Genomic DNA, 12,393 nt, shown 5'->3' on the forward strand with positions numbered 1-12,393 from the left:
GCTCAGGAAGACTGCCAGGAGTCAGGAAGACTCAAGAAGGGGTTTCTGTGCCCAACTCTGCCACAGCCCTGCGTGAGATTCAGCGCTATCAGAAGGCTGTAAATAGAAACTGGTACAGTTAGTTACTGTGGTAGGTACCTTCCCTACTGAAATCAATGCACATTCCCATCTGGAACAAGACTGTGTTTAAGCTACACTCCAAGAAACGCAAATCATGCTTCATCAATTCATCTTATGTGATGGAGAATTAAAAAGCAGTATTAAGACACACACATTACTTGTTCATTTACTTCTGTCATTTTGCTCAGTGGTCAAAGGAAACAGCCTGTGGCTTTCCATTTTATTCCTCACTAGAGTCACATTCTGATCCTGTAATACTAACACAAAACTTCAGCATTTAAGTTTCAAATGCTGTAACAGTGCCAGCTAGAGCTAATGTTCAGTTTTTTAAAGCTTATTTAGTTTGATATTTTTAAAAGACTTTTTCTATCTTCATTGATTTTTTTTGTTTCAGGAAAAAAAAGTCAACAAAATGTTCAGCCTCAAAAAGTCTTGCGAAACCTCTTTAGGAATATATGGTTTTATGGTTTCTCCTATGAGCATCAATTGATAAAGAGCAATATGTTGTGAGTGAAATAATGGTAAAATGGCCACTGACATTTCTAAATTTCACATCTTTACAATATTCTCCTTTGAAATTATCTGACTGCATACCAGAAAGCTTGTTTCTCTCTCTCCCCCCTCTGTGATGTGATTCTTTAACAACACAGTTTTCTAACAGTGCTCTAAACATCCTCCCAGCAGCTGGTAGATAATTTCAGGCAACCTTAAAACCATTGGATAAATATTATAGACATATGAGTCTAATCCAGTAAAGGCCAAAGTGATACTGGTATGGAGAATTGCTTCAGACTGTAATGGTTCACATAACAGATTCCCACTCCAAGAAGTAATTAAATATTGAGAAGATGCTCCTCAGAAGCCAAGAAAAAAGGTGTTTCACATTTCATAGGAGAAAAGACTAGTAATTTCCCAGGGGGATGAATGTTGCTATTCCTACCATGGGCATACAATGTGTACAGTATAACAGCAAAGTGGAAGGTCAGGCAGCAGAGAATCATACTGGGATCTTGTTCTCCAATGTATGAGGCACACAGTGGTTCCAGGGAGCCACAGGCAAAAGCTGTGCCCTTCCTTAAAGATGAAATTGCCAAAGCCACTAGAGCCAAAACCGTCTGATTCTTTCTCAGTGTACACTCAGGTGAAACAGCACAGGGCTTCATCTCTTCAAATCACACAAAATAATCATGACAGTTGACAAACATATCTGGTTTGCACTTGCCTTTCATCTGTGGATGTGGCGTCATTCTCTAGCAACCTGTTTTCACCAAGTTAATTGCTTTTGCGTACTTAATTTTTATTCAGTTTTCTTTAAATATGCTAGTATTTTCTTCCTCACAACTGGCATTGGGCTGATGTGAGGCTGGGCTGACTGCCTTCCTGGAGGTCTCAGAGGTGAGGAAATGAAGGCAGTTCAGCAGTCTTTATCACTGAGACAAATGGCTGGCTGGCTGGCACCTCTTTGTATGAGAGAAAGAAAGAAATTTTGTAATCGCAGGATGTTTCACACCTTACCAAGGCAGAGACAAATGGATCTTGATTTTACTGGCTTTCAAAACTCCATGGCTGTGCCCTTCACTATCACATCCCACATACTCTGTCTGTGCTACAGGCAAGTATCAGCCTGAAGGAAAATGTCTCTGTCTTAGAGTCTGCCAAACTGCAGTAAATTCAGTCCCCTCCCAGGCACAGTGCCCAGAGGAAGTTTTATGGGAATCCATAGTAGAAGATGAGAGGAGAGAAACTACAGATTGGATAAGGAGAGCAGGGGCACAAATGTATAACTGAATTTCTGTGACTTCCTCTTCCCCGGTGAAACACGATAGAGGAACAGCCACTCACCATAGGGGCTCCAATGTATTAGCTAATGATTCACTGCTCAACGACAGGAAGATTGAAATGGCATTACCCCTGCCAGCACAAACGGTTCTCCAGGGAGTGAATGCTCGTCGCTGCTTGCCAAGGCTCTGCAGGACATGCCCAGTCAGAAGTGAGGGCAGAGAGACCAGACTCACAGGGCAGCCTGGCACAGATCTCCAGGGGAATCCTCATGGAACTGGCACAGCCCCCAGATTCCCTCACCAGAGTTTTCTAAAGAGAATCGAGGTGAACAGGGCTCAAGGAGACAAAGGCACAGAGCCCAGTCCAGTTTTACTTTTATTGAAATCAGTGAGGAAATTTCCATTGATGTCAATGAAGTCAGGACTGCGTTCTGTATTTGTAACTAAGAAAGTGTCAGTCAAGCTTCTCTGTTATTTCCCAGGGAGGTCAGGTCACTGTCTTGCTTGTTTGGCTTCAGTACCATTATTCTAAAACTTACTTGGCCTCATGTACTGAAAGGGCATGTGGTGAGTTGACCCTGGCTGGATGCCAGGTGCCCACCAAAGCTACTCTATCACTCCCCCTCCTCAGCTAGACAGGGGAGAGGAAAATGTAACGAAAAGCTCATGGGTTAAGATAAGGGCAGGAAGAGATCATTCACCAGTTACCGTCACAGGCAAAACAGATTTCGACTTGCGGAAACTACTTCAATTTATTACCAATCAAATCACAATAGGATAATGAGAAATAAAGCCAAATCTTAAAAACACTTTCCCCCCACCCCTCCCTTCTTCCCAGGCTTAACTTTACTCCCGATTTTGTCTACCTCCTCCCCTGGAGCGGCACAGGGGGATGGGGAATGGGGATTGCAGTCAGTTCATCACACGTTGTTTCTGCCGCTTCTTCCTCCTCAGGGCGAGGACTCCTCACACTCTTCCCCTGCTCCAGCATAGGGTCCCTCCGATGGGAGACAGTCCTCCACAAACTTCTCCAATGTGAGTCCTTTCCACAGGCTGCAGTTATTCACAAACTGCTCCAGTGTGGGTACCTTGCACAGGGTGCAGTCCTTCAGGAACAGACTGCTCCAGCGTGGGTCCCCCACGGGGTCACAAGGCCTGCCAGCAAACCTGCTCCAGCATGCGCTCCTCTCTCCACGGGTCCGCAGGTCCTGCCAGGAGCCTGCTCCAGCGTGGGCTTCCCACAGGGTCACAGCCTCCTTCAGGTGCATCCATCTGCTCTGGCATGGGGTCCTCCATGGGCTGCAGGTGGATATCTGCTCCACTGTGGACCTCCATGAGCTGCAAGGGGGACAGCCTGCCTCGCCATGGTCTTCATGGCTGCAGGGGAATCTCTGCTCCAGCACCTGGAGCACGTCCTCCCCCTCCTTCTTCACTGACCTTGGTGGCTGCAGAGTTTTTTCTCTCACATCTCACTGCTCTCTCCACTGCTGTTGCGCGGGGGGGGGGGGGTGGGGGGGGGGGGGGGGGGGTGGTCCCCTTCTTAAATGTGTTATCCCAGAGGCGCTACCACCATCGCTGATAGGCTCAGCCTTGGCCAGCTGTGGGTCCATCTTGGAGCCAACTGGCATTGGCTTTATCAGGCACAGGGAAAGCTTCCAGCAGGTTCTCACAGAAACCACCCCTGCAGCCCCCCTGCTACAAAAACCTTGCCATGCAAACCCAATATAGGGCATTAGTGGTAGAACTGACTGTTGATTCCTTTTCTGGTTTTGGAGTTGCTTTCTCCAAGAGATGAGCAAAACCATTAAACTACTTTATAATGAGAATCTTTTGTTCAATTTTATAAGTATATAAGAAAACCAAATGTATCTGTACAAAACCTCTTAAATCCCTAATCAGTAAAGGGTTTGAGGGGGAAGGGTTCAGGACAATAAAAAGATCCTTAAACACTGCTGATATTCTTACAATAACAAGTTACCTTTTGCATTTTGGTAGTGTTTGCAATCATTAGGCTTTTGCAAATGAGCAGCTTGTCTCATTTAATGACATTTAATGACAAATTCTCTTAAAATTATTTTCTCAAATATGTTGCCCTTTATGAACTGACAAAACGTTGATAATTCCTGTTTCATTGCTGATCCTGAAGGGCAGCTAGCATAATTATCCAAGGGTGCTCCTACTGATTTCTCATAGTTTGCCCTCCAAGCATACATTTTTCATCTTTGAATTTTGAATGCATTTATACTATGTCTTTTATGTAGTTAGACAGCAGAACATGTTTCATGGAAATAAATGAGCATTATTTATTGAGTCTCTGGGACTATTTACTAAGTAAAACTTCTATGCAAATGGAACATATTCAGCTATAGAGCAAAAGCACTTTGGGATTCAGGATTACAGAGTGCTGAGTTCCAACCTTTCTTGTCCTCAGTAACTAGAAGAAAACTCTATAAACCTCACGCATGATACACAATACTTTGCAGCACATGCCCAATCCTGCATGTAAGTTTTAAAATCCTGTTTTATAATGCACCCTTGAGACAGACACGCACACATTCTCACAAGTGGTTACTCTGATGAAAACATGCTATGCAACTAAGGGATCAATTATCAAACACAGTAAAAAAAATTACACAAACCGAGTCCATAATCCCACAGGCTACCAGCAGCTGGGATGATGTTACAAGTGTCCTACTTTCCAGGTCTAATGCATTTTTTCTGTAAAATATCTTTAAAGGAAATAGGAAAATTCATAAGCAACAGTCCCAAATATGACACTTCAGCCTCATCTATAACTTTTCCAACAATTATTGGCTGGCACTGGTTTGAATATAAACACTGCATTACACATTAAGTCATGATTTCCTGCCTGGTACACACAGTTGGGCACAGAGATTTTGGAAGTCATTAACCCTCTGATTTATGAGTATCTCGGACGAGAGAAATGTCTTTGGTGACATATGTGAGTAGATATGCAGCAGTAAGATCCTGATCCGTAAAAACCAACATGTTTTTTGCAAGGTAGCCCCTATCCAGAATTAGGCAGACTCCTGCTACACTCAGCCCTTTTAGCTTTGATTACATTGGGGTGGGTTTGGTTGTTGTTCTTCTCATTTGTCTGTGTTTTGTAGGACAGGTTGGACTTCGTAGAAACAAAGTATCATCAAGAGACAATTACATTCAGAACCATGAAACAAGTTAGGGAGTAAATTAGCTGCACTTTTTGTTGAGAAACCTTGGACACACATAGCCCATAGCTAGATAGAAAAGTGAAGGAAGCGCAAAACTAATGAAATATGATAGGGAGACTGTGGGGGCAAGGGTAGCCCATTAAGTGATTTTACTTTTGTCACCAGATAAGGAAGTATATTTCTATCGGGATCTGTGCTACAGAATTCTGGGAGACCAAAGTGAAGTAGCACCTGGAAGAAGCTGCTCTAAGGGTCACAGTTCCTCCTGTTATTGACCAATATTTTAGCAGGAATGCATTCTGAGGCACTAAAATAATTCCAGTTCTCCCTTTTCCTTCTTCCTCTGTATCAGCAGGTTCCTGGAGCACCTAGCTGTGGGAGGAGGAATTAGAAAAATGAGACAATGTGTTGATAATATAAACTGGATTAGTCTTACTCTGTAAATCATTCTCCTGGCTCTTTGTGAAGTAAAACAAAACCAAGATACACCCTTCCTTTATGAGTTACAGGTGATGCAGGAATGACCTGGTGGAGATTATTAAGTGGTAGGTTCTGTATTTAAGAAATACTTTGCAGAAGGAGAAGGATCAGGACATAGTACATGTAAAAGTGGATAAGCAATGAAAGTGCAGATAAGTTGTATGTGCATACTGCTAGCCAAAATCACCAGTGATTTGTAAAAACACTAAGCTATGTAGGAGAATTTGAGAGTCATCTGACTGCTATTGAAGCAGGTGAGTTTTACAACTGTTTTGTAGAAAACAGCCTCAATCCTTTCTAAAAATCCTTTCTGATTTTCAGGGTAGGAGTTCTATCTTGGTTTCACAGATCAGACACAGGCTGCTTTTCCTCTTGAACTACAATATAAATATGTTAACATTAATAATTATGAACAAGAAAAAATCTAGAACTGGCATCATCCTTTGAATCAGTTGTCTCTGTTGATTACAGTAATTTGTCAAATATTTTCTAAAAAGGTGTGGGGTTCACTATTAGTGTTTTATTGTCACATTTGAATTTCTTGGTCATTCTCCAAAATTTTTTACACAGGTGTTTTTTTTTTTTTTTAATGGAGACATGGAGAGAATATTAACTACATTCTCTATTTGAAGCCTGTCTTCAGACCTTCATAATGCCAGCAGACTTGCTGCTTCTATAAAAAGAAATGTAATTGTGTATATCCTTCACTTAGTTTCTTTCCCACCTATCTTAATAGATGGTCTGAATAAGCCTCATCTGTTTTGGCTGGTTTATTGCCTGTAATAAGTCAATTAACAATTTACGGAAATTTACCGTAACACAAGGGCATCACTGTCAAGGAACAGCAGTGGTAGTTGGGCTATATAAATTCCGTTTGTGCCTGTGAAACGGTTTTGGGTTTTTTTTCTGTTTTTTTTTTTCTTTTTTAAATCAGAGTGGAAACGTGATGACACTGGGGGACAGTATCACAAGAGCGTGATAGGCAGCATCATACTGTATTCCTGACTGACTGCAGAGGTGTTACAGTAACAGAGAGTTTTTATGCAAAGCACTGAAGTGGGTTTGTGGATGTCTGTGCAATAGTGGGGTATTACAGAAGAAGGCCCAAAGGTGTGTGTTTGAATATGTAACTACCAGATGATAGAAACAGCTATAATTGATGCAGGTTTGGATTTAACTGTGGGCGGTCCGGAGTAAACTTCAGCCCCTTGTCAGTCCCAACTCCTGAGTCTTCCCTCATCCTGAGAACTCCTGAATTCCCAGCATTGCTCTGTAGTTTCTGACTTGGCAGCCCTGAGAACCATTGCAACTTTGTAATCACATTTCCTTCCCCATCTTGTGAGACAACACGAGTCACCTTTCACGCTCATGAAGCAATACAGGAGGAAGATGAATGAGGACATTCAGCTGTACCTCACCAAGTAACAAGGCTGCATCCACCTTTGTTAGAGTATAAATAAGTTTGCTTTTCTACAGTCACTTGGGACCAATACAGCATGAATACACAGGGTGCACTGATGTCTCACAGGAACCAACACACTATCCAGTCTGTCTGTACTAGATATATAGACAGCTATTAAATCTCCAAATTTTATAAAGCTGACACAAAAATTCAGGAACAAATTGGCATTTATCTACTTTTTGACTAATACATAGAGGCATACGATTAATACAAACCCATCCTAACTACTCACTGGTGACCAGAATGACAGATGTCACAGGACACTAGCTGTGCAGGCTTTGCTGCGTGAGACAAATGTGTTTCTCTGTTGCTACTTGATTGATTTTTATAATATTGCAACAGAAAATTTTCAAATTATTATAAAATGTTATTAAGCGACATTAAAACAGATCCTGGTCTAAGACGCAGCCATTCTGTTCTGTTAATGAAATCAGGCCTTAAAGGTGACACAAGCAGTTCCCAGTAGATTAGATAAAGCAAGTGCCCATAACCAGGGTATAAATGCCTTTTCTTCATTCTTTGTTCACCAAAGAGAAAAGACAACCTGACCACAGGACCACTATCTACGTTATTGCAATCCACGGTCATCATCTTTTTATCTTTTCAAGCTTCTGCAAGCTGAAAGACCATCTCTGTGCATAACAGCACTTCTAAAACAAACTGGTCTTGAACCAAAAATGTTCCTGATAGATATAAGTCATCCACCTTCCCATGCTGTCAAGAAATGCAAATGCAGAATATTAAATAGTGCATATTTTCAGTGTTTGAACCACTCTCAGTGCTCAGCAGTGCAGCATATAAATACATACAAGAGTTTCTTTCTGGCTAACAAACTTAGAAAGATTTTCAAGATAAACTAACTGAATATGGTGAAATAACATTTCACATGTGTCAGCCCAGGATCTCTGTGAACCTGGGAACAGTATGATCTTTCTGCTGTTGGGCAAAATCAGAGCAATCTCAAAACTAGATAAAATCACCCTACTGGTCCTGTTCTGGAGTGCACTGCCATCTCACAGTACCTTGCTTGGACATAATCTGTGAAACAACATTCACAGCATGAAGGGAGAGCAAGTAAAGCTGGCTACGAAGGCTTTGTGCTACTACTGAGTCGCATGTTGGGAATCTTCAGCTTCCTCTTCAGTGCTGGCCTGTAATAGGGCCCCTTTCCCCTAATCTCCACTTCATGTTCAAAAACATTTGAAAAGGTGGACCTCTGCAATACAGGAGTGTGGCACCTTACCTCCAATGCTGAGTTACCATTAAAATGAAAACAATAAGCAAATTTCACAGTGCACAAAATTGCATCACAGCACAACCTTTGCAGTTTCCTGGCATTTCTGCTTCCTTATACTGACTGAAGCTGGGGCATTCACTGTGAATTTTGCATTCAGTTCCAGACCTCGTACAAACTGAAAAAGGAAGGGAGAGATCAGCAGAGATGTATCTGAGAAGTACAGTGTTCAAAAGGATGGTGAAAAACTGCTTTATTTCTTTGTGGCTATTTCCCTGGTGTGGCATGCAGTTATTTAATCAGGGCATTATGACTCCCTGCCAACAGCAAGACAGATGATTCCAAATGAAGCTGTGCACTTGGTAATGAGGACTGACCAAAATGCTTGAGTGCTCTGCTTCAGAGAAGACTCCCCAAGACTATATTGTAAAGATCATTTACTGAGAAGGCTGTAACCATATTATTATTATACAAGCCTGACAATTTATAAGCCTGACTGTGTTTTACATGTATGCATTAGAAAATGCATGAGTTGCTGTACATGGTAAACTGTCATTTTTAATGTTCTCTACTCCTTGGAAATTCCCTCCTTTATGTAAAGAGAAAGGCTTCAGTATCTTGTTAAAGAGACACCTTGAAACAATCCGCTTCATATTTTGCATGCAAACCCACTGGAGATCATTACACCCTCAGGTTGTAGAGCATCAGACCCTCAGCTTCTGTGAACCAACTTAACTCCATTCATAATCTGGCTAAAAAAAGCCATTGTAGAATAGAAACATGCACAATGTTACATTTCATTGCTATGAAGTAACTCATCTTTGGTTATAACCAATAACCAGCAATGCTTTCTGTACCACAGATAAAGAAGTTAGCACTGAGCTCCCTTTCCATTTAACAGATTAAATAGAAACTACCCAACTTCCATTACATTCTTTCTGTAATGGACATAATCAGGATGTACATTCTCTTGTGATATGACTACACTCGCATCAAAAGGCACTGACCAGGAAATGGCACCCTATTGTGCAGGTGTTGTACAGATACACCAGTTCTATCTCTAAAGAGATCCTGATTTAGGACGCAACAAATCGTCAGAGTAAAAAGGGCAAATGCATATACCATAACAGGCTTCTGCTTTTGTTAATACTATTACTTAGCATTTCATATTTAAAACAATATGCAACTACCAAAGGCTAATTGCTGACATTAATAAAAAAGGGGATGATGCTTTTTCAGCTTCTTCCCAGACCTTCTGGAGACTACTGTCATCATGCCATGCAATTTAGGACCTATGCTGTAAGAGAGCATTAAAGTAAATAGGAAGATCTATTTATTTTCAATCAATGCAAAAGTGTGACCAGAAGTCAGTGTTAGTATTAAAATAGTAAAGATATACAGGGATCATCTAAAACAGCTACCATAAATAGCATTTTCCTCAGTATTTTAAGAAAGTTGAAGCCTATGAGCAAACAAAACAGATGAATTATTCAAATAGCAAAGTCTTAATATACTAATTTTCTACTTTTCAAAGAACAGACCATGGCCTCTAGATTACTTCCTATTCTATATCTAAATTGTTATACACAGAGAAATAGTCTCATTAAACTGAATCTAGTGTGTAGAAGGGCAGTTTAGCAGCAGAGCCAGGGTGCAGATACCTAGACACTTGGTTCTAGTCCTGCCAACCGCCCATTCTGGTATCTGGTCAAGCTGTGATTTGGGTGGAAGCTCAATGCTGAGCACATATTTTTGAGCAGATCGGGTCTCCCACTCAGCCTCTGTGTTGCCCTCTGCCAAACATGATCTTTTGTCCAAAGCTTGCAAGATGTAACCCTTCTGTCACCTCAAGCTACCAGTTATTATTATTATTATTACAAGTGCTGCGCTGCACTCAGCTCCTGAGCTCTGGAACAAAACCAGACATATTTATGAGAACAAGAAAAGCACATGCCTGTATCATGCCAGAGAACCTGCAAAACTGTTGCATGTGTCTGAGTCAACCAACTCAGTCAACAGTGATTTCAGTCTTCAATTCCTTTTTAGAAAGTGTGGAGTTACTCAGTCCTGAATCTATGCCAGGCACTGCAACAAAACCAACACTGCAACTGAAGCATCAGAGTGGGAGAGTTACACCCTTGTCATCAGCATATGGTAGACAATAACATATGCATGAAAAACTGAAGCCAGAGGTGAAGTATGATTCCAGAACACAGCAGTATCTGAAAAGTCTAAACATAGCAAAAGTGCTGGCTAAAATCTGCTACCAGGATGCTGCAAAGCCCTGGGATGTTAAAAGGCATCCAGGTGAGACTTCACAGTGCACATCAAAAGATGGATGGTGAATCAAGAATATCAGCAATCCCAAAGTCAGCCAAGATGAAGGTGTCACAACAGATACACACAAAGCTTTTTTTCCTGTGGCCTAATCAAACACTTGATGAAACTTAGAAAATATTTTTCTTTACACAGAAAAGTACAGTACAGAGCTTTTTGTGACAGTCTTTTCAACATTTCCTGCCTCAGTGTTTACCTGGAAAATTAGAAGGGGTTTACAGGCTTATTAGGTTGTAAAGAAGATAGTTCTGCCAATAAAAGAATAATAACTGATATCTTTGAGAAAACAAGGTCCCATGGATAACTTGCATTGGCAACTATGTATCTTTTCAACTACTCCTTCCATTGGCACTTTTGAAATGTTATCTCAATTGCTGCTTTCTGGAAGATTATGATTTCAAGAAAGAGCTCTTCCACCACACATTTGTTGAGCTCATAAATCCAGTGCAACCACTTGAAGAAGTGAACTAAGTGCTGTATTCCTGTACCCTCTTCCTGAGATAACAAGAGGGAATAACGTGGTTGTCATCCGTGCCTTTCAAATGTGAAGCACATTAAAGACTACCAGTATTTATGAAAAGCCATATATTAAATCCCACCTAATAAACAACGAGGGAGAATTAACGTCTCAGTCATCCTTCCTCAGCCACCCTCTCACCGCTTCACTTTGCGGAGCGAGCGAGCAACCCATTTCGCAAGGAAACACTGAAGTGCCCGGAGATGCACCGGCACGGCTCCAGCCCTTTGCTTCCCGGTCCCTCGACAGACAAGAGCCCCCTCGGGAAGCACCAGCCTCAGAGGGCAAAATGGTCACACAAATCTTCCTCCCCGAGAAGCCCAAGGTGGCTTCGCCCTGCTAACAGGAGCCCCCGGCGTGCGCCCGTCGCCGGACCCGGACCCGGGGGGACCGCACCGCCGCGCCGCAGCCGGCCGCCCCCCGCCGCTCGGGGCTGCCTTGGTCAGCCGGACCCGCACCCGCGCCCCCCACTCACTTCTCCCCAGCGCCTCCGCCTTCCACTCCGTCTCCTCCACTGCCCCGTAGCGCCTCATCGGTCTCTCGGCCTCCGCGCTGGCCGAGATGGACCTCCTCAGCTCCATGGCCGGGCCGGGCGGCGCGGGGCTCCGCAGCTCACTCCATGCCAGCGGGGCTGCGGCCCGACTGCCGCGGAGCCGACGCGGGGCTCACCGCTCCTCTGCGCGGAACGGGGGCCCGCGGGTGGGTGGGGGGGAAGGGGCGCTGCGCACATGCTCAGTGCGGAGCTGGGGCGGGGGGAGGCAGAGAAACAATGCGAGCCGTAACAGCCTGCGGGGAGCCGTCACCGGGCACATGCTGCACATACGCCCCGCCTGCCAGGCACTCCAGGGCGGGTCGGTTCCTTTCCTCCGGCTTGGATGGGCAGACTGACCTTCACGACAGTGCAGCTCAGACCCCCTGGCTAGCTGGTTTTGTCTGTCCCCATCCCTTCACCTGCGGTGTGCCCTCCCATTGCATAGCCGAAGCGACTCGGGCAAGCGAGTTAGTAAATACGCTCACTGCCAGGGCATGGGAGGACTGTCCTTCTTGTGGCCAGTGCAGCACTGAGCACATCTTCTGGCCTGAGCAGCTGGGGAATAATGGTAAAATCCACAGCCACTCATGGCTTTTGCAGTCTAGCACATCTCAGGTTGCTTTGGCTTTCCTGAAAGTCCTGCACTGAATGGAATAACACTCATTCCAGCATCATGTTGGCAAAAGCCGGGGGACAGCACCCAAGCAAGTGATGGGATTTTGTATTTCTCATAACCATA

The 12,393-nt window shown here is 43.4% G+C and overlaps 1 protein-coding gene across 1 annotated transcript in view; it reads right to left on the reverse strand.

Moving 5' to 3' along the window:
- BMERB1 (bMERB domain containing 1) overlaps nt 1-11,703 on the reverse strand; it is a 53,060-nt gene extending 41,357 nt beyond the window's left edge. Inside the window, exon 1 of the mRNA XM_059826333.1 lies at nt 11,598-11,703. Coding sequence (XP_059682316.1) covers nt 11,598-11,703 — 106 coding nt within the window. The remainder of the gene's footprint in view (nt 1-11,597) is intronic.
- Between the last annotated feature and the right edge of the window lie 690 nt (nt 11,704-12,393).

Source organism: Gavia stellata, chromosome 18 (assembly GCF_030936135.1).
Source record: "Gavia stellata isolate bGavSte3 chromosome 18, bGavSte3.hap2, whole genome shotgun sequence".
NCBI classification, from domain to species: domain Eukaryota; kingdom Metazoa; phylum Chordata; class Aves; order Gaviiformes; family Gaviidae; genus Gavia; species Gavia stellata.